The sequence below is a fragment of the Mustelus asterias genome, chromosome 4, assembly GCF_964213995.1.
Source record: "Mustelus asterias chromosome 4, sMusAst1.hap1.1, whole genome shotgun sequence".
NCBI classification, from domain to species: Eukaryota; Metazoa; Chordata; class Chondrichthyes; order Carcharhiniformes; family Triakidae; genus Mustelus; species Mustelus asterias.
In genome coordinates this window covers 152,012,847-152,035,881 of record NC_135804.1, presented here as the reverse complement: position 1 = coordinate 152,035,881, position 23,035 = coordinate 152,012,847, and the positions used below count along the sequence as shown (strand labels likewise).

The 23,035-nt window shown below is 44.9% G+C and overlaps 1 protein-coding gene across 4 annotated transcripts in view; it reads left to right on the top strand.

Annotated features, from left to right (window-relative positions):
• The window catches only part of pabir2 (PABIR family member 2), an 88,908-nt gene that overhangs the window by 43,022 nt on the left and 22,851 nt on the right, over positions 1-23,035 (top strand). The window contains exons 4-8 of one of the 4 annotated variants that reach the window (XM_078211959.1): positions 1,986-2,029; positions 2,327-2,381; positions 4,218-4,310; positions 7,276-7,364; positions 20,554-20,618. In XM_078211959.1, coding sequence (XP_078068085.1) covers positions 1,986-2,029; positions 2,327-2,381; positions 4,218-4,310; positions 7,276-7,364; positions 20,554-20,618 — 346 coding nt within the window. The remainder of the gene's footprint in view (positions 1-1,985; positions 2,030-2,326; positions 2,382-4,217; positions 4,311-7,275; positions 7,365-20,553; positions 20,619-23,035) is intronic. The other 3 variants (XM_078211962.1, XM_078211961.1, XM_078211960.1) reach the window with 3 other exon arrangements.

The following is a 23,035-nucleotide window of genomic DNA, read 5'->3' as shown; positions in this document are numbered from 1 at the left end:
TTGTATTAGACCTTCCAAAATGCATTACCTCACATTTGTCTGGATTAAACTCCATCTGCCATCTCTCCGCCCAAGTCTCCAACTGATCTATATCCTGCTGTATCCTCTGACAGTCCTCATCACTATCCGCAAATCCACCAACCTTTGTGTCGTCCGCAAACTTACTAATCAAATCAGTTACATTTTCCTCCAAATCCTTTATATATATTACAAACAGCAAAGGTCCCAGCACTGATCCCTGAGGAACGCCACTTGTCACAGCCCTCCATTCAGAAACGACCCTTCCACTGCTACCTGATGTCTTCTATAATCGAGCCAGTTCTGCATCCATCTTGCCAGCTCACCTCTGATCCTGTGCGACTTCACCTTCTGCACCAGTCTGCCATGAGGGACCTTGTCAAAGGCCTTACTGAAGTCCATGTAGACAATGTCCACTGCCCTACCCTCATCAATCACCTTTGTCGCTTCCTCGAAAAACTTGATCATGTAAGCTAGAAGCTGCATTTGGCGCATCTCCTGCACGCCCAGGAGAAGAATATAATGGGTCTGAAATCTCCTGCCATGATGTCCCTCTCCGTTAAGCTAATTACTCCCTTAAAAAAAATTACATCGGCTAGGGGCCTTATTTACATTAGCCAGGAACATTGTTTCTTGTCAAACACTTCCATTATAATTGTGCAGTATTATTCTATACTTGTTTTATTTAATCCCAACCTCAGTATTAAGCAATGAATTACTTTAATAGATTGAAAATACTCACCAGGGCTTACTCATCAATCTGCTGCTTTTGTTGGTCCCATGTCACTTTCTGAACTCCACACCCAAAACAATATCCTTCAGGAGTGCGGTGCAATACTCCACAGGTATTTCCAGCTAGCTTCACAGCCAAGTATGAGCTTTCCCGATCCATGTCAAAATGACCACTTGACCAAGAAACAGCAAAATTATTAGTTTATTATAAAATGAGTCTTGTTGAATAGGAAAGCAAAGCTTATTAGCAAACAGTATGGAATATGAAAGTACACTAATTATTCTTTTGAAATACCCTAAGTCATATACAAACATTCTCAAAAATAATAAATAAAAATAGAGGAATTCTGCAATGATTAGAAGTCAGTGGTTCAAAGGGAAAAAGGATAGATTCCGAGGATGGCGGAACTGATGTATGAGAAGAGATTGACTGGGTTAGGGTTGTTTTCACTGGAGTTCAGACGAATGAAGGGGAATCTCATAGAGACTTATAAAATTCTAACAAGACTATACAGGGTAGATGCAGAGAGGATGTCCCCGATGGTGGGGGGGTGTACAAAATCAGGAGTCACAGTCTGAGGATTCGGGGTAGAACATTTAGGACGGAGATGAGGAGACATTGCTTCACCCAAAGAGTGTTGAGCCTGTGGAATTCATTACCACAGGAAATAGTTGATGCCAAAACATTGAATGTATTAAAGAGGCGGCTGGATATAGCACTTGGGCGAATGGGATCAAAGGTTATGGGGAGAAAGCAGGATTAGGCTATTGAGTTGGACGATCAGCCGTGATCGTGATGAATGGTGGAGCAGGCTCGAAGGGCCAAATGGCCTCCTCTGCTTCTATTTTCTATGTTTCTCCATGTATATAGGCTAGAGCCCTCGAGGTAGGGTCTGGGTTACATGGTTGATCTGTCAGTCAGCACTGATCCGCAAAACAGTCGATGGCTTTTGCACTACCTTTCAGGTGCCCTTATTGACACACCTCGTCACCTCCTCGAAAATTCAATTAAATTTGTTAGACCAGCAGGACAGATTCACATACGATGGAATTTTTTATGCAACTTTGTGAAGCCTGAAGTGTGATTATACATGCTCAAAACTGCAGACTGCCCTGTATAAAATGGTTACTTTATTACAGATTTTGTTTGCTATCCTGCCCCATTCACCATTGTTATTATCCTGGCTGCAAGTATACCAAAATTGACTCCAATGCTTGGATTTTTCTTTGACTAGGAAGAAGGAATGGATCTCATGAACAGAGAGACAGCTCATGAGAGGTAAGGTCGGAGCAATATTTCTTCAGAATCAAAGTCTGAACCTTTGGCGCCATTAGTCAGTTTACAACTGTATTTTTGGATATTCTAACTGGCCTTTATTTTAAAAAGTTTTACTTAGAGCAACTGTGATGTAAGGGAAGGTGTTTTACAAGTGGCATATATTGTTGAATTAGTACTTTGCTATTGCTCTGTTTTGTATTTTCACATTTGCTGTAGAATGTATTTATTACTGCCTCTGGACATCAATTAATAGTCTCTGGACTTTCCATGTTAATTATGAATTTGTGTTTTAAACAGGGGAGTACAGGCAGCAATGCAGATGAGTGTTTCATGGGAAGAGAGCTTGAACCTGGTGAGTGATCAATGTACATGAAGAGAAATGTCCTTAGTTATTCAACTCTTATAGGTGGTTCTAACCACAGCTGATTCCAGTTCTCTGATGGAGTGATGTGCTCCTTGAGAAAGTTTTCGCTTCAGTATCTGTAAAATCTCCAATTGTGATCAGATATGGCAGGAAAAAAACCTTCAAGCACTTCTTACTTCAATCTCTTGGAATAAATTGACCAATAAATCCAGACCACATGATTTCGTCATGGACACAGCTTTGTGAGCACTGTCCGATAAAAGTGGCTCTCAAACTCCTAACAAATGTAAACTAAGTGGATGTACGACCTAAAAAATATGTACAGTGTACAATTTAGAAACCTACAGTGCAGAAGGAGGCCATTCGGCCCCTTGAGCCTGCACCGACAACAATCCCACCCAAGCCCTATCCCCTTAACTCCAAGTATTTACGCCACTAATCCCCCTGACACTAAGGGGCAATTTAGCATGGCCAATCAACTTAATTTGTCAGTGAAGAAACTGATTGTACTTGTGTATCTCACTGAGGTGATAATAGAACAGAGAACAAAGAAAATTACAGCACAGGAACAGGCCCTTCGGCCTTCCAAGCCTGCACCGACCATGCTGCCCGACTGAACTAAAACCCCCTACCCTTCTGGGGACCATATCCCTCTATTCCCATCCTATTCATGTACTTGTCAAGACGCCCCTTAAAAGTCACTATCGAATCCGCTTCCACTGCCTCCCCCGGCAACAAGTTCCAGGCACCCATTGCTCTCTGTGTAAAAAATCTGCCTCATGCATCTCCTTTAAAACTTGCCCCTCGCACCTTAAACCTATGCACCCTAGTAATTGACTCTTCCACCCTGGGAAAAAGCTTCTGACTATCCACACTGTCCATGCCTCTCATAGTTTTGTAGACTTCTATCAGGTCTCCCCTCAACCTCCGTCGCTCCAGTGAGAACAAACCAAGTTTCTCCAACCTCTCCTCATAGCTAATGCCCTCCATTCCAGGCAACATCCTGGTAAATCTTTTCTGTACCCTCTCCAAAGCCTCCACATCCTTCTGGTAGTGTGGCGACCAAAATTGAACACTAAATTCCAAGTGTGGCCTAACTAAGGTTCCATAAAGCAGCAACATGACTTCCCAATTTTTAAACTCAATACGCCAGCCGATGAAGGCAAGCTTGCCGTATGCCTTCTTGACTACCTTCTCCACCTGCGTTGCCACTTTCAGTGACCTGTGTACCTGTACACCCAGATCCCTTTGCCTATCAATACTCTTAAGGGTTCTGCCATTTACTGTATATTTTCTATCTGTATTAGACCTTCCAAAATGCATTACCTCACATTTGTCCGGATTAAGCTCCATCTGCCATCTCCGCCCAAGTCTCCAACTGATCTATATCTTGCTGTATCCTCTGATGGTCCTCATCGCTATCCGCAAATCCACCAACCTTTGTGTCGTCCGCAAACTTATTAATCAATCCAGTTACATTTTCCTCCAAATCATTTATATATATTACAAACAGCAATAATGTAACTGTACTCTGTTACCTGTGTACCTCACTGAGGAGACAGTTGTAGCAACCCCTGTGTTCTCCATGCAATCTGTTGAAGATGATAGATTTGCTATATTTTCTTTAAACTGCTTGTGAGAAGGCTGTGAATTGGACAGAATGTTAGTTTCAATGAGTGCTGTTACTGCATTATATTGTATTATAGAGAGCATGTATGTGCTGCAACCTAATTACTGCCATCTCATCCAAGTAGAATATTGAACTGTGTTCGAACCTGCTCTTTGCTAGAGTAATTGAGAATGAGTGTTGTTCTGTTCACCCAGAGTGACAATGACCTGGATAAATCTGCCTCGCCAAAGCGTATTGACTTCATTCCAGTCTCACCAGCTCCTTCACCAACCAGAGGAATCGGGAAGGTAGGAGTCATTACACAAGTAACTTGTTCTGGTCAGAAAGAGAAAGTATTTTAATTTTTCAAAGAGTGAACCTAGCTTGTCTAATGGGAAGTCATTGTGAAGAAACCAACTCGAGCAGGAGTTTGATGTCATATGGATAATACTGATTTCAATGCTCCTGCTATTTGCATCCCAATTACTGTACAGAAATCGGAGTTTGGAGGGGAATTGAGGCAATGGGGTAGAGCAGGGTGGGGAAGTTGGGGTGGATGGGAGGGTGATAGGGTGATGTGGGCAATGGGGGTGGCAGGGGCTGAGTCAGGCAATGGGAGTGAGTCAGAACAGTTATTGGAATATTAAGGAACTGTTATTAATTGAGAATAGCAGTGCATTTGTAAAGTGATAATCTGATCCAGCAGACTGAGCATGGTTTCATAGTGGGGATTATTATTTAAATGGAGAGAGACTGCAGAAAACTGTAGCACAAAGGGACTTTGGGGTCCTTGTTCATGAAATCCAGAAAATTAGCATATAGGTGTGGAAGCTAATAGGGAAGGCAAATGAAAAGCTGGCTTTTATTTCAAGGGGGCTGCAGTCTAAAAGTAAAGAGATGTTGCTGCAACTGTACAAAGTACCAGTGAGGCCACATTTAGAATACTGTGTACAGTTTTGGCCCCCGTATGTAAGGAAAGATACATTATCTTTGGAGACAGTACAGAGGAGGTTTACTAGGGTATGGAGAGGCTGCCATGAGGAAAGATTAAACACAAGACATGATTGTGGCGAACTGTGGCGACTAGGGGAATTTCACAGTAACTTCATTGCAGTGTTAATATAAACCTTACTTGTGACTAATAAATAAACTTGACTTTTTTTACTTGCATGGGGTTATGGGGATAGGGCCCGGATGGGACAGTTGTCGGTGCAGGCTAGATGGGCCAAATGGCCTCCTTCTGCACTGTAGGGATTCCATGATATCCTGATAGTGCCTTGGGATCTGTTATGTCCAGCTGATGGTAGACCTGTCAGCTGAATGATGGTTCATTTGACAATGCGATATTCGTTCAGTATACAATGGATAGTTGGCTTCGATGATAGAACATAGAACATTACAGCGCAGTACAGGCCCTTCGGCCCTTGATGTTGCGCCAACTAGTGAAACCAATCTAAAGCCCATCTAACCTACACTATTCCAATATCATCCATATGTTTATCCAATGACCATTTAAATGCCCTTAATGTTGGCGAGTCCACTACTGCTGCAGGTAGGGCATTCCACGCCCTTACTACTCTCTGAGTAAAGAACCTACCTCTGACATCTGTCCTATATCTATCACCCCTCAATTTAAAGCTATGTCCCCTCATGCTGGTTATCACCATCCGAGGAAAAAGGCTCTCACTATCCACCCTATCTAATCCTCTGATCATCTTGTATGCCTCTATTAAGTCACCTCTTAACCTTCTTCTCTCTAACGAAAACAACCTCAAGCCCCTCAGCCTTTCCTCATATGATTTTCCCACCATACCAGGCAACATCCTGGTAAATCTCCCCTGCTCCCTTTCCAATGCTTCCACATCCTTCCTATAATGCGGCGACCAGAACTGTACGCAGTACTGCAGAGTTTTTTGTACAGCTGCAACATGACCTCCTGGCTCCGAAACTCAATCCCTCTACCAATAAAAGCTAACACTCCGTACGCCTTCTTAACAACCCTGTCAACCTGAGTGCCAACTTTCAGGGATCTATGCACATGGACACCCAGATCCCTCTGCTCATCCACACTACCAAGTATCTTGCCATTCGCCCAGTACTCTGTAATCCTGTTACTCCTTCCAAAGTGAATCACCTCACACTTTTCCGCATTTAACTCCATTTGCCACCTCTTAGCCCAGCTTTGCAGCTTATCTATGTCCCTCTGTAACCTGCAACAACCTTCCGCACTGTCCACAACTCTACGACTTTAGTGTCATCCGCAAATTTACTAACCCATCCTTCTACACCCTCATCCAGGTCATTTATAAAAATGACAAACAGCAGTGGCCCCAAAACAGATCCTTGCGGTACACCGCTAGTAACTGAACTCCAGGATGAACATTTCCCATCAACCACCACCCTCTGTCTTCTTACAGCTAGCCAATTCCTGATCCAAACCGCTAAATCACCCTCAATCCCATGCCTCCGTATTTTCTGCAATAGCTTACTGTGGGGAGCGTTATCAAACGCTTTATTGAAATCCATATACACCACATCAACTGCTTTGCCCTCATCCACCTCTTTGGTCACCTTCTCAAAGAACTCAATAAGGTTTGTGAGGCACAACCTACCCTTCACAAAACCGTGCTGACTATCCCTAATCAAATTATTCCTTTCCAGATTATTATAAATCCTATCTCTTATAATCCTTTCCAAAACTTTGCCCACAACAGAAATAAGGCTCACCGGTCTATAATTACCAGGGTTGTCCCTACTCCCCTTCTTGAACAAGGGGACAACATTTGCTATCCTCCAGTCTTCTGGCACTATTCCTGTAGACAATGACGACATAAAGATCAAAGCCAAAGCCAACTCCTCCCTCATCCCTTTATAGTCTCCTTTGTTTAAGCAATGGGATGGGATGATACCTACTATACCATGGCTGACAACATCAGACAGTGTTTTACTGCTGATTGGTTCTGAACGTATTCATATCCAGGCAACTAGACTATTGAGAATTCGGGAAACTCCTGTACCAGTTGGAGAGCTGTTTTCTCTTGACGACTTGTTCTGTGATGAAGTACCTGCTGATTGCAAATAATTCAGTTTGATATAAAGAAATCCAGCTTAAATCTTGAGCTCTCTTCACCTGCTGCTTTAGCTTAACCTCCCCTATTCTTTAAATATAGTTAAGTCTCTTCACGTGCACACACAACAGCTTTCCTACTTGCTGCTGACAGGTCATGAATTTCTGTTCCAGATATTGACTACTTGTTATTTTTCCCTCTCCAGCAATGCTTCTCACCTTCCTTGCAGATTTTTGTGAGTAGCAATGGGCTCCCTCCAAGCCCCACCCCCAGCCCAACAAGGAGGTTTGCCACGTAAGTGCTATTTTAGAATTGTGTTGTGTTGGAAATGTTTTTTGATGTGTAGGGAATGCAATGTTGCCTGAACTGTATTTTGGTGGTTTTTAAAAAATATTTCACTGACTACAGTAAACTCCTGTCGTTCGTGATCCCTCTATTGTGAAGTTGCTTATTCTCGTGAATGTATTTGTACATGTGGCCCCTAAACAACTTGCAGTTTAGAATATTGAATGCTCACCTTTCCTACACGGGAAGGGCGCACTGTGCAGGCACCAACTCTGCGTATGCGCTGAGAATGTGTACTGAGAAAGCACTGACACTGTGCATGGGCAAGTTTGCCATTCGTGCTTTTGCACATAGCAAGAAGTCGTAGAAAGTCCTGCAAATGGTGGGAGTTTACTGTGTCTAGATGTGGACATTGCTGACAAGACTAACATTTATTGCCTGTTCCCTCAGGGTGAAGATGACTGTTAGAAACACTAAATTGCAGTGTAAAGGCAACATAAATAGACTTGGCACTCAAAAGGGAGTTGGACTATTAACTGAAAAGGAAGAAGTTGCAGGTTTATGGGGAGAAGACAGGAGAATGACACTGAGCTGAATGGTCACTTGCACTGAAACGACTCTGTGATTCTGTCTCTGGGTGACCAGAGTGGTTATTGCTGTTTGTAGTGGGCTTTCCTCTGGTTCACTGACTCATAGAACATAGAACAGTACAGCACAGAACAGGCCCTTTGGCCCACAATGTTGTGCCGAGCTTTATCTGAAACCAAGATCAAGCTATCCCACTCCCTATCATCCTGGTGTGCTCCATGTGCCTATCCAATAACCGCTTAAATGTTCCTAAAGTGTCTGACTCCACTATCACTGCAGGCAGTCCATTCCACACCCCAACCACTCTCTGCGTGAAGAACCTACCTCTGATATCCTTCCTATATCTCCCACCACGAACCCTATAGTTATGCCCCCTTGTAATAGCTCCATCCACCCGAGGAAATAGTCTTTGAACGTTCACTCGATCTATCCCCTTCATCATTTTATAAACCTCTATTAAGTCTCCCCTCAGCCTCCTCCGCTGCAGAGAGAACAGCCCTAGCTGCCTCAACCTTTCCTCATAAGACCTACCCTCCAAACCAGGCAGCATCCTGGTAAATCTCCTCTGCACTCTTTCCAGCGCTTCCACATCCTTCTTATAGTAAGGTGACCAGAACTGCACGCAATATTCCAAATGTGGTCTCACCAAGGTCCTGTACAGTTGCAGCATAACCCCACGGCTCTTAAACTCCAACCCCCTGTTAATAAAAGCTAACACACTATAGGCCTTCTTCACAGCTCTATCCACTTGAGTGGCAACCTTTAGAGATCTGTGGATATGGACCCCAAGATCTCGCTGTTCCTCCACAGTCTTCAGAATCCTACCTTTGACCCTGTAATCCATATTTAAATTAGTCCCACCAAAATGAATCACCTCACATTTATCAAGGTTAAACTCCATTTGCCGTTTTTCAGCCCAGCTTTGCATCCTATCTATGTCTCTTTGCAGCCTACAACAGCCCTCCACCTCATCCACTACTCCACCAATCTTGGTGTCATCAGCAAATTTACTGATCCACCCTTCAGCCCCCTCCTCTAAGTCATTAATAAAATTCACAAAGAGCAGAGGACCAAGCACTGATCCCTGTGGCACTCCACTAGCAACCTGCCTCCAGTCCGAAAATTTTCCATCCACCACCACCCTCTGTCTTTGATCAGATAGCCAGTTACCTATCCAATCGGCCAACTTTCCCTCTATCCCACACCTCCTTACTTTCATCATAAGCCGACCATGGGGGACCTTATCAAACGCCTTACTAAAATCCATGTATATGACATCAACTGCCCTACCTTCATCAACACACTTAGTTACCTCCTCAAAAAATTCTATCAAATTTGTGAGGCACGACTTGCCCTTCACGAATCCGTGCTGACTATCCCGGATTAATCCGCATCTTTCTAAATGGTCGTAAATCCCATCCCTAAGGACCTTTTCCATCAATTTACCAACCACCGAAGTAAGACTAACCGGTCTATAATTACCAGGGTCATTTCTATTCCCTTTCTTAAGCAGAGGAACAACATTTGGCACTCTCCAGTCCTCTGGCACCATCCCCGTGGACAGTGAGGACCCAAAGATCAAAGCCAAAGGCTCTGCAATCTCACCCCTTGCCTCCCAAAGAATCCTAGGATATATTTCATCAGGCCCAGGGGACTTATCAACCTTCAGTTTATTCAAAACTGCCAGTACATCCTCCCTCCGAACATCTATTTCCACCAGCCTATTAGCCTGTAACACCTTCTCTTCCTCAAAAACATGGCCCCTCTCCTTGGTGAACACTGAAGAAAAGTATTCATTCATCACCTCGCCTATCTCTACTGACTCCATACACAAGTTCCCACTACTGTCCTTGACCGGCCCTAACCTCACCCTGGTCATTCTTTTATTCCTCACATCAGAGTAAAAAGTCTTGGGGTTTTCCTTGATCCAACCCGCCAAAGACTTCTCATGTCCCCATCTAGCTCTCTTAAGCCCCTTTTTCAGCTCATTCCTTGCTAACTTGTAACCCTCAATTTACAGAGAAAAACTATGAGAAAAAAACAGGAAGACTTGGGGGGTAAGATTAGTAAGTTTGTGGATGGCATAAAGGTTGGACGGATGGTTAACAGTGAGGTTACAGGAAGATATAGATGGAATGGTCAAATGGGCAGATAAGTGGCAGATGGAATTTAACCCTTTGGAAGGAGTAATTTGACAAGAAAATACTCAATGAATGGTAGGACACTAGGAGGTTCTGTGGAACAAGGGATGTTTGTCCACGGATCTCTGAAGACATATGTGCATTTAGAGATGCAAGGACTGATGAGGGACAGTCAGCATGGCTCAGTAAGTGGAAAATCATGTCTCATAAATTTGATTGAGCTTTTTGAAGGGGTAACCAAGAAGGTAGATGAGGGCAGTGCAGTTGATGTTGTCTACATGGACTAAAATCCATGTATATGACATCAACTGCCCTACCTTCATCAACACACTTAGTTACCTCCTCAAAAAATTCAATCAAATTTGTGAGGCACGACTTGCCCTTCACGAATCCGTGCTGACTATCCCGGATTAATCCGCATCTTTCTAAATGGTCGTAAATCCCATCCCTAAGGACCTTTTCCATCAATTTACCAACCACCGAAGTAAGACTAACCGGTCTATAATTACCAGGGTCATTTCTATTCCCTTTCTTAAGCAGAGGAACAACATTTGGCACTCTCCAGTCCTTTGACAATGTACCGCATGGTAGGTTGTTGCATGAGGTTAAATCTCACGGGATCCAGAGTGAGGTATCTAAATGGAATCAAATTGGCTTCTTGACAGAAGCCAGAGGGTGGTTGTAGAGGGTTATTTTTCAAACTGGAGGCCTGTGACCAGCGGTGTGCCTCAGGGATCAGTGCTGGGTCCACTGTTATTTGTCATTTATATTAATGATTTGGATGAGAATATAGGAGGCATGGTTAGTAAGTTTGCAGATGACACCAAGATTGGTGGCATAGTGGACAGTGAAGAAAATTATCTCCAATTGCAAAGGGATCTTGATCAATTGGGCCAGTGGGCTGACGAATGGCAGATGGAGTTTAATTTAGACAAATGCGAGGTCATGCATTTTGGTAGATTGAACCAGGGCAGGACTTATTCAGTTAATCGTACGGTGTTATTCAGTTAATCGTAGGGGAACATGTGGCAAATAGTGACCACAACTCTGTTAACTTTAGGATAGTAATGGACAAGGATGAGTGCTGTCCTACGGGCAGGGTGCTAAATTGGGGGAAGGCTAACTATAGCCAGATTAGGCAGGAATTGGTGGATGTTGATTGTGAGAGGATGTTCAAGGGTAAGTCCGCGTCTGGCATGTGGGAGTCTTTTAAGGAACTATTGATAAGGCTGCAGGATAGGCATGTGCCTGTAAAAAGGAAAGATAGGAAAGGTAGGATTCGAGAGCCGTGGATAACCAGGGAAATTGAGGATCTGATTAAAATGAAAAGGGAGGCGTACGTTAAGTCCAGGCAACTGAAAACAGATGGAGCTCTGGAGGAACTCAAACGGGGAGTTAGAAGGGCAAAAAGAGGTCACGAGATGTTCTTGGCAGGCAGGATTAAGGAGAATCCTAAGGCATTCTATTCATACGTTAGGAACAAAAGAGTTGTCAGGGAGAAAATCGGACCTCTCAGGGACAAAGGAGGGGAATTATGCTTAGAACCCAAGGGAATAGGGGAGATCCTAAATGAATACTTTGCATCGGTATTCACGAAGGAGAGGGGCGTGTTAACCGGGAGTGTCTCGGAGGGAGGTGTTGACCCGTTAGAGAAAATCTCCATTACAAGAGAGGAAGTGTTAGGTTTTTTAGGGAACATTAAAACTGACAAAGCCCCAGGGCCTGATGGCATCTATCCTCGACTGCTCAGGGAGACGAGAGATGAAATTGCTGGGCCTCTGACGGAAATCTTTGTCGCTTCTTTGGACACGGGTGAGGTCCCTGAGGATTGGAGGATAGCGAATGTGGTCCCGTTGTTTAAGAAGGGTAGCAGGGATAATCCAGGAAGTTATAGGCCGGTGAACTTGACGTCCGTGGTAGGGAAGTTGTTGGAGAGGATTCTTAGAGACAGGATGTATGTGCATTTAGAACGGAACAATCTCATTAGTGACAGACAGCATGGTTTTGTAAGAGGGAGGTCGTGCCTTACAAATTTGGTGGAGTTTTTTGAGGAAGTGACAAAAACGGTTGATGAAGGAAGGGCCGTGGATGTCATCTATATGGATTTCAGTAAGGCATTTGACAAAGTCCCACATGGCAGGTTGGTTAAGAAGGTTAAGGCTCATGGGATACAAGGAGAAGTGGCTAGATGGGTGGAGAACTGGCTTGGCCATAGGAGACAGAGGGTAGTGGTCGAAGGGTCTTTTTCCGGCTGGAGGTCTGTCACCAGTGGTGTTCCGCAGGGCTCTGTACTGGGGCCTCTGCTATTTGTGATATATATAAATGATTTGGAAGAAGGTGTAACTGGTGTTATCAGCAAGTTTGCGGATGACATGAAGATGGCTGGACTTGCGGATAGGGAAGAGCATTGTCGGGCAATACAGCAGGATATAAATAGGCTGGAAAATTGGGCGGAGAGGTGGCAGATGGAGTTTAATCCGGATAAATGCGAAGTGATGCATTTTGGAAGAAATAATGGAGGGAGGAGTTATACAATAAATGGCAGAGTCATCAGGAGTATAGAAACACAGAGGGACCTAGGTGTGCAAGTCCACAAATCCTTGAAGGTGGCAACACAGGTGGAGAAGGTGGTGAAGAAGGCATATGGTATGCTTGCCTTTATAGGACGGGGTATAGAGTATAAAAGCTGGAGTCTGATGATGCAACTGTATAGAACGCTGGTTAGGCCACATTTGGAGTACTGTGTCCAGTTCTGGTCGCCGCACTACCAGAAGGACGTGGAGGCGTTAGAGTGCAGAGTAGGTTTACCAGGATGTTGCCTGGTATGGAGGGTCTTAGCTATGAGGAGAGATTGGGTAAACTGGGGTTGTTCTCCTTGGAAAGATGGAGAATGAGGGAAGATCTAATAGAGATGTACAGGATCATGAAGGGAATAGATAGGGTGAACGGTGGGAAGCTTTTTCCCAGATCAGAAGTGACGTTCACGAGGGGTCACGGGCTCAAGGTGAGAGGGGCGAAGTATAACTCAGATATCAGAGGGATGTTTTTTACACAGAGGGTGGTGGGGGCCTGGAATGCGCTGCCAAGTACGGTGGTGGAGGCAGGCACGCTGACATCGTTTAAGACTTACCTGGATAGTCACATGAGCAGCCTGGGAATGGAGGGATACAAACGATTGGTCTAGTTGGACCAAGGAGCGGCACAGGCTTGGAGGGCCGAAGGGCCTGTTTCCTGTGCTGTACTGTTCTTTGTTCTTTGTGTTGGGGAGAGTTAAGGGGTACGTGTTCATAGCTCCTTGAATGTGGAGTCACAGGTGGACAGAGTGGTGAAGAAGGCATTCGGCATGCTTGGTTTCATCGGTCAGAACATTGAATACAGGAGTTGGAATGTCTTGTTGAAGTTGTACAAGACATTGCTAAGGCCACACTTGAAATACTGTGTGCAATTCTGGTCACATTATAGAAAGGATATAATTAAACTAGAAAGAGTACAGAAAAGATTTACTAGGATGCTACCAGGACTTGATGGATTGAGTTATAAGGAGAGGCTGGATAGACTGGAACTTTTTTCTCTGGAAGGTAAAAGGCTGAGGGGTGATCTTATAGAGGTTTATAAAATAATGAGGGGCACAGATCAGCTAGATAGTCAATATCTTTTCCCAAATGTAGGGGAATCTAAAACTAGAGGGCATAGGTTTAAGGTGAGAGTGGAGAGATACAAAAGTGTCCAGCGGGGCAATTGTTTCACACAGAGGGTTGTGAGTGTCTGGAACAAGCTGCCAGAGGTAGTAGTAGAGGCGGGTCCAATTTTGTCTTTTAAAAAGCATTTAGATAGTTACATGGATAAGATGGGTATTGAGGGATATGGGCCAAATGCGGGCAATTGGGATGAGCTTAGGGGTTTTAAAAAAAAACTGCGGCATGGACAAGTTGGGCCGAAGGGCCTGTTTCCATGCTGTAGACCTCTATGACTCTATGTTAATTGGGTGGTGAAAAAGGCATATGGGACACTTGCCTTTATCAATTGAGGCAAAGATTACAAAGGGAAGTCATGTTGGAGTTGTATAGAACTTTGGTGAGGCCACAGCTGAAGTACTGTGTGCAGTTCTGGTCGCCACATTATGGGAAGGATGTAATTGCATTGGAGGAGATTCACCAGGATGCTGCCTGGATGGATCATTTAAGTTATGGAGAGAGGTTGGATAGGCTTGGGTTATTTTCGTTGGAGCAGTGAAGATCGAGGGGCGACCTGATCGAGGTGTACAAGTTATGAGAAACATGGACAGAGTGGATAAGGAACAGCTTCCCCTTAGTTGAAGGGTCAGTCATGAGGAGACATAGGTTCAAGGTGAGGGCCAGGGGGTTTAGGGAGGGATTTGAGGAAAACATTTTTTACCCAGAGGGTGGTGATGATCTGGAATGCTCTGCTTGGGAGGGTAGTAAAGGCGGGTTGCCTCACATCCTTTAAAAAGTACCTGGATGAGCACTTGGGACATCATAACATTCAAGAATATGGGCGAAGTGCAGATAAATGGGATTAGGTGGGAGGTCAGGTTTTTCTTGTGTGTTGGTGCAGACTCGATGGGCCGAAGGGCCTGTTCTGAGCTGTGTGATTCTATGTTGCAATTGTACAGGTTCTTAGTGAGGTCTCACCTGGAATACTGCGTGTAGTTTTGGTCCCCTTACCTAAAAAAGGATATTGTAACATTGGAGGCAATTCAAAATAGATTCATCAGGCTAATTGCTGGGATGCCATGGTTGTCCTATCTAGGTTAACACTACTGCCTCACAGCGCCAGGGACCCGCGTTCAATTCTGGCCTTGGGTCACTGTTTGTGTGGAGTTTGCATATGTTTGGGGGATTAGTAGGGTAAATATGTGGGGTTGCGTGGTAAGCCTGGGTATGAGTCGGTGCAGACTTGATGGGCCGAATACCCTCTTTCTGCACTGTGGCGATTCTATGATGAAGAGAGATTGAATAGTCTGGCTCTGTATTCCTTGGAGTTTAGAAGAGTGAGGGGTGACTTTATTTAAACAAATAAGATCCTGAGGGAGCTTGATAGCGCAGATAGTGAGATGTTTTCACTAGTGGGAGAGTCCCGTACAAGGGGACAGAGCTACAAGGTAAAGGGCTGGTCATTTAAAACTGAGGTGCATAGAAATTTCTTCTCTCAGAGGGCGGTGAATCTCTGGAATTCTCTGCCCCATTGGGTGGTGAAGGCTGGATCATTAGAAGTATTTTCACAGTAACTTCATTGCAGTGTGAATGTAAACCTACTTGTGACTCATAAATAAACTTTAAAATTTTATTTAAAGTGGAGGTGGATAAATATTTGATAGATCGAGGAATAGAGGACTATGGGGAAATGTCACAGGAAAGGATTTGAGGCCGGATATCGATCAGCTATGAGTCATAGAGGTTTACAGCATGGAAACAGGCCCTTTGGCCCAACTTGTCCATGCCGCCATTTTTTTTAAACCCCTCAGCTAATCTATGACTGTATTGAATGGCAGGGCAGGCTGGCAGGGCCTGATGGCCACTCCTGCTTCTATTTCTTGTGTTGGGAGAGGCAGTCAGGAGATTGAAAACAGTGTGAGTGGATAGACAGTTGTAAGATTGAAAACAGCATTCGAGCAGTTGGGAATTGGTAACAGCGCAAGCGGAGAAACAGTCGGGGGGATTGAAGAAAAAAACAGCGTGAGTGGAGAGGCTGTCTGCAGAATGAAAACAGGATGAGGGAAGAAATGGTCATGGAGTTGTACAGTGCAGAAAAGGCCTATCGGCCCATCTAGTTTATTCCTCCCTTTACTCTGCCCTTCATCATTATTCCCTGTTTTCTTAGACAATTTTGTATCCAAGTTACCACTGTCCCATTAATCCATGGTTTAAAAAAAAAATTGTTAACAAGCCTCTTATCTGATATTTTGTCAAACACATACCGAGCATCAAGTGCGCCACCCCCCTCAGCCCTCTTTATAACTTCATCAAAGATTTCAATAGTCAGACACTATTTGCCTTTAAAAATCTGCTCTGATTTTCATTTACTTGCCCTTACTTTTGAAATGGCAATTAGTTTAGTCTTGGACTCCAGTCCCTCAAAGTTTCTCCCACTGCCATTGGACTGACTGGTTTCTATTTGCTGGGTTTATCCATCCCTACTTTTGAACATAGAGTCATAGAGGTTTACAGCATGGAAACAGGTCCTTCGGCCCAACTGTCCATGCCGCCCTTTTTTTTTAAAACCCCTAAGCTAATTCCAATTGCCTGCATTTGGCCCATATCCCTCGATACCCATCGTACCCATGTAACTACCTAAATGCTTTTTAAAAGATAAAATTGTATGCGCCTCTACTACTACCTCTGGCAGCTTGTTCCAGACACTCACCACACTCTGTGTGAAAAAATTGCCCCTCTGGACACTTTTGTATCTCTCCCGTCTCACCGTAAACCTATGCGCTCTAGTTTTAGACTCCCCTACCTTTGGGAAAAGATATTGACTATCTACCTTGTCTATGCCCCTCATTATTTTATAGACCTCTATAAGGTCACCCCTCAGCCTCCTACGCTCCAGAGAAAAAAGTCCCAGTCTATTCAGCCTCTCCTTATAACTCAATCCACCGAGTCCCGGTCGCATCCTAGTAAATCTTTTCTGCACTCTTTCTAGTTTAATAACATCCTTTCTATAATAGGATGAGCAGAATTACACACAGTACTCCAAGTGTGGCCTTATCAATGTCTTGTACAACTTCACTAAGACATCCCAACTCCTGTATTCAATGTTCTGACCGATGAAACCAAGCATGCCGAATGCCTTCTTCACCACTCTGTCCACCTGTGACTCCACTTTCAAGGAGCTATGAACATGTACCCCTAGATCTCCCTAGAAACCCTAAATTTACCAGGATGTTGCCTGGTATGGAGGGTCTTGGCTATGAAGAGAGATTGGGTAAACTGGGCTTGTCCTCCCTGGAACGACGGAGAATGAGGGGAGACCTAATAGAGGTGTACAAAATTATGAAGGGTATAGATAGGGTGAACAGTGGGAAGCTTTTTCCCAGGTCGGAGGTGACGATCACGAGGGGTCACGGGCTCAAGGTGAGAGGGGCGAGGTATAACTCAGATATCAGAGGGACGTTTTTTACACAGAGAGTGGTGGGGGCCTGGAATGCGCTTCCAAGTAGGGTGGTGGAGGCAGACACGCTGGCATCGTTTAAGACTTACCTGGATAGTCACATGAGCAGTCTGGGAATAGAACATAGAACATAGAAAGCCACAGCACAAACAGGCCCTTCGGCCCACAAGTTGCGCCGATCACATCCCCACCTCTAGGCCTATCTATAGCCCTCAATCCCATTAAATCCCATGTACTCATCCAGAAGTCTCTTAAAAGACCCCAACGAGTTTGCCTCCACCACCACCGACGTCAGCCGATTCCACTCACCCACCACCCTCTGAGTGAAAAACTTACCCCTGACATCTCCTCTGTACCTACCCCCCAGCACCTTAAACCTGTGTCCTCTCGTAGCAACCATTTCAGCCCTTGGAAATAGCCTCTGGGAGTCTACCCTATCCAGACCTCTCAACATCTTGTAAACCTCTATCAGGTCACCTCTCATCCTTCGTCTCTCCAGGGAGAAGAGACCAAGCTCCCTCAACCTATCCTCATAAGGCATGCCCCCCAATCCAGGCAACATCCTTGTAAATCTCCTCTGCACCCTTTCAATGGCTTCAACATCTTTCCTGTAATGAGGTGACCAGAACTGCGCGCAGTACTCCAAGTGGGGTCTAACCAGGGTCCTATAAAGCTGCAGCATTATCTCCCGACTCCTAAACTCAATCCCTCGATTAATGAAGGCCAGTACGCCGTACGCCTTCTTGACCGCATCCTCCACTTGCGAGGCCGATTTAAGAGTCCTATGGACCCGGACCCCAAGGTCCTTCTGATCCTCTACACTGCTAAGAATGGTACCCTTCATATTATACTGCTGCTTCATCCCATTGGATCTGCCAAAATGGATCACCACACACTTATCCGGGTTGAAGTCCATCTGCCACAATGGAGGGATACAAACGAATGGTCTAGTTGGACCAAGGAGCGGCACAGGCTTAGAGGGCCGAAAGGCCTGTTTCCTGTGCCGTACTGTTCTTTGTTCTTTGTTCTGTAACTCTCCCCAATGCCCTACCATTGAACCAGGGCAGGACTTACTCAGTTAATCTACCAAAATGCATCACCTCGCATTTGTCTAAATTAAACTCCATCTGCCATTCGTCAGCCTACTGGCCCAGTTGATCAAGATCCTATTGCAATTGGAGATAACTTTCTTCAATGTCCACTATGCCACCAATCTTGGTGTCATCTGCAAACTTACTAACCATGCCCCCTGTATTCTCATCCAAATCATTAATATAAATGACAAATAACAGTGGGCCCAGCACTGATCCCTGAGGCACACTGCTGGTCACAGGCCTCCAGTTTGAAAAACAACTCTCTACAACCACCCTCTGGCTTCTGAGGAGTGTTATGGTAAGGTTATATAAGGCATTGGTGAGGCCGAATTTACAGTATTGTGTACAGTTTTGGTCACCTAGTTACAGGAAGGATGTAAATAAGGTTGAAAGAGTGCAGAGAAGGTTCACAAGGATGTTGCCGGGACTTGAGAAGCTGAGTTACAGAGAGAGATTGAATAGGTTGGGACTTTATTCCCTGGAGCGTAGAAGATTGAGGGGAGATTTGATAGAGGTGTATAAGATTTTGATGGGTATAGATAGAGTGAATGCAAGCAGACTTTTTCCACTGAGGCTAGGGGAGAAAAAAACCAGAGGGCATGGGTTAAGGGTGAAAGGAGAAAAGTTTAAAGGGAATATTAGGGGGGGCTTCTTCACGCAGAGAGTGGTGGGAATGTGGAATGAGCTGCCGGATAAAGTGGTAAATGCGGGGTCACTTTTAACATTTAAGAAAAACTTGGATGGGTTCATGGATGAGAGGAGTGTGGAGGGATTTGGTCCAAGTGCAGGCCAATGTACCAAAGGCACTCTTTACGACCCTATCCACCTGTGACGTCACTTTTAGGGAATTCTGTACCCGTATTCCCAGATCCCTCTGTTCAACTGCACTCTTCAGAGTCCTACCATTTACCCTGTACGTTCTACTTTGGTTTGTCCTTCCAAAGTGCAATATCTCACACTTGTCTGCGTTAAATTCCATTTGCCATTTTTCTAGTTGGTCCAAATCCCTCTGCAAGCTTTGAAAACCTTCCTCACTGTCCACTACACCTCCAATCTTTGTATCATCAGCAAACTTGCTGATCCAATTTACCACATTATCATCCAGATCATTGATATAGAAGACAAACAACAATGGACCCAACACCGATCCCTGCGGCACACCACTAGTCACAGGCCTCCACTCAGAGAAGCAATCCTCCACAACCACTCTCTGGCTTCTTCCATTGAGCCAGTGCCTAATCCAATTTACTACCTCCCCATGTATACTTAGCGATTGAACCTTCCTAACTAACCTCCCATGAGGGACCTTGTCAAAGGCCTTGCTGAAATCCAGGTAGACAACATCCATCGCCTTCCCTTCATCCACCTTCCTGGTAACCTCCTCGAAAAACTCTAATAGATTGGTCAAACATGACCTACCACGCACAAAGCCATGTTGACTCTCCCTAATAAGTCCCTGTCTATCCAAATATTTGTAGATCCTATCCCTTATCACACCTTCCAATAACTTGCCCACCACCGACGTCAAACTTACTGGCCAATAATTTCCCGGATTTCTTTTGGAACCTTTTTTAAACAATAACCATAACCTTTAATTCCCTTATTGATCAGAAATCTATCTACCTGTGACTTAACATTATTTAACGAAGTAGCCTCCACTGCTTCAAGGGGCAGAGAATTCCAGAGATTCACTACCCTCTGAGAGAAGAAGTTCCTCCTCAACTCTGTCCTAAACGGACTCCCCCTTATTTTGAGGCTGTGTCCTCTAGTTCTTGTTTCCTTTCTAAGTGGAAAGAATCTCTCTGCCTCTACCCTGTCGAGCCCCTTCATTATCTTATATGTCTCTATAAGATCTCCCCCCAGCCTTCTAAACTCCAACGAGTACAGGCCCAATCTACTCAATCTCTCCTCATAAGCTAACCCCCTCATCTCCGGTATCAACCTGGTGAACCTTCTCTGTACTCCCTCCAAGGCCAATACATCCTTTCGCAAATAAGGGGACCAAAATTGCACACAGCACTCCAGTTGCGGCCTCACCAGTACCTTGTACAATTGCAGCAAGACCTCCCTGCTTTTATACTCCATCCCCTTCGCGATAAAGGCCAACATTGCATTTGCCTTCTTGATCACCTGCTGCACCTGCAAACTGAGTTTTTGCAAACTTGGTTTTGTTCCTGCCATTGGTTAAGAAAGGAATTTTGAAATTGTTGACGAGAGTTTTATTAATGTCCATTGTGATTCCAGTAGGAGGAGCCAGAGCCCGATCAACTGTATCAGACCGAGTGCACTGGGGCCTTTGAAAAGAAAAGGTAACCACATAATCAACCAAATATCATTTTTACTTTTAAACAAGATGATCGTATTAAATGGGCAGCACGGTGGCACAGTGGTTAGCACTGCTGTCTCACAGCTCCAGGGACCCAGGTTCAATTCCTGGCCTTGGGTCACTGTCTGTGTGGTGTCTGCACGTTCTCCCCGTGTCTGCGTGGGTTTCCTCCGGGTGCTCTGGTTTCCTCCCACAGTCCAAAAGACGTGCTAGTTAGGCGGATTGGCCATGCTAAATTCTCCCTCGGTGTACCTGAACAGGCGCCGGAGTGTGGCGACTAGGGGATTTTCACAGTAACGTCATTGCAGTGTTAATGTAAGCCTACTTGTGACACTAATAAACTTTAAACTTTGTTCTATCAAGGTGCCATGAAAAGTACAATTATCGTTTCTGGGTTAAAAAGTCACGGGTTCAAACCCCACTCCCAACACCTAGGTTTGGAATCCAATCGGACACCTTCATAGAATCCCTACAGTGCCCATCGAGTCTGCACCAGCCACAATCCCACCCTGGCCCTATTCCCATAACCCCATGCATTTACCCTAGCTAGTCCCCCTGATACTAAGGGGCAATGTAGCATGGCCAATCCACCTAACCCACACTTCTTTGAACTGTGGGAGGAAACCGGAGCACCCGGAGGAAACCCACGCAGACATGGGGAGAACCTGCAAACTTTACACAGACTGTGACCCAAGCCGAGAATTGATCCCGGGTCCCTGGCACTGTGAGGCAGCAGTGCTAACTATTGTGCCACCTTTTGAGGAAAGTCTTTTGATTTGATAGGTTGAATGAAGCAGATGCAATGGGACCAGTGAAGAGCAACTTCCTGGTCAGCATTTATTCTTCGACTGACAGCAGAAAAATCCATTAAATAATCCTTTCTTTCATTACTGTTTTGCGGGATCTCACTATGTGCAAACCTGAGTGCCAAATCTTCAAAATAATTCAATGAGTTGTCTTGGTGAGGTGCAAAGAGCACATACAAATAATGCAAACACAGAACTCAAATGATGAAGCAGTCTGTGTCCACAAGCAACAAGACCCAGATAGCATTCAGCCTTGGGCTGATAACTGGCAAGTAGCATTCGTGCTACAGAACTTCCAGACATTTCCAGTGAGAGTAAACATAGGAGTAGGCCATTCAGCCCATCGATCCTGCAACACCATTTAATATGTTGATGGCTGATTATCCACTTCAATGCCTTTTTTCCCACACTACCCCCATACCCCTTTGTCACTGGTATTTAGAAACCTGTCAAGCTCTGCTTTAAACGTATTCAAACACTGAGAAACTAGAATCATAGAATCACACAGCGCAGAAGAGGCCCTTCGGTCCATCCAGTCCGCACCAACACATTAGAAACACCTGAACTCCCACATAATCCCATCTGCCAGCACTTGGCCCATAGCCCTGAATGTTAAGATGTGCCAAGTGCTCATCCAGATACTTTTTAATGAATGTGAGGCAACCCACTCCCACCACCCTCCCAGGCAGCGCAATCCAGACCGTCACCACCCTCTGGGTAAAAAAGCTTTTCCTCACAACTCCCCTAAACCTCCTGCCCCTCACCTTGAACCTATGTCCCCTTGTGACTGACCCTTCAACTAAGGGGAATAGCTGCTCCTTATCCACTCTGTCCATGTTTCTCATAATCTTGAACACCTCGATCAGGTCGCCCCTCAGTCTTTCCTGCTCCAATGAAAACAACCAAACCTATCCATCCTCTCTTCATAACTTAAATGTTCCATCCCAGGCAGCATCCTGGTGAATCTCCTCTGCAACTCCTCCAGTGCAATCATATCCTTCCGATAATGTGGTGACCAGACCTGCACACAGTGCTCCAGCTGTGGCTAGTGATACACTCTCTTGTCAAATTACTCCTTTCAAAGTGAATCACCTCACACTTTTCAGGGTTAAATTTCATCTGCCACTTATCTGCCCATTTGACCATTCTGTCAATATCTTCTTGTAGCCCAAGACACTCAACCTCGCTGTTAACCACAAGGCCAATCTTTGTGTCATCCAGAAGCAGGAGGAGGCCATTCAGCCCTTTGAGCCTGCTGCGCCATTTATTTTGATCATGGCTGATCATCCAATTCAATATCCTGAACCTGTGTTCTCCCCCTGAGCTTCCACAGCCTCTGGTAGAGAATTCTAAAGATTAACAACCCTCTGAGTAAAAACATTTCCCCTCATCTTGGTCCTATGTGGCTTCCTCCTTACTTTGAAATTTTGTTCCCAGTTCCTAGAATCCCCAACCAGGGGAGACATCTTACCAGCAGCTATAATAGTGGACAGTATTGGGAGGGGATTGACATTGCTCTCTGTAGTGAGAGTCTTGAGACTGTATGCCTGCACAATGCAGGGTTCAGGATACCTGCTCAGAGATGGACAGGAAC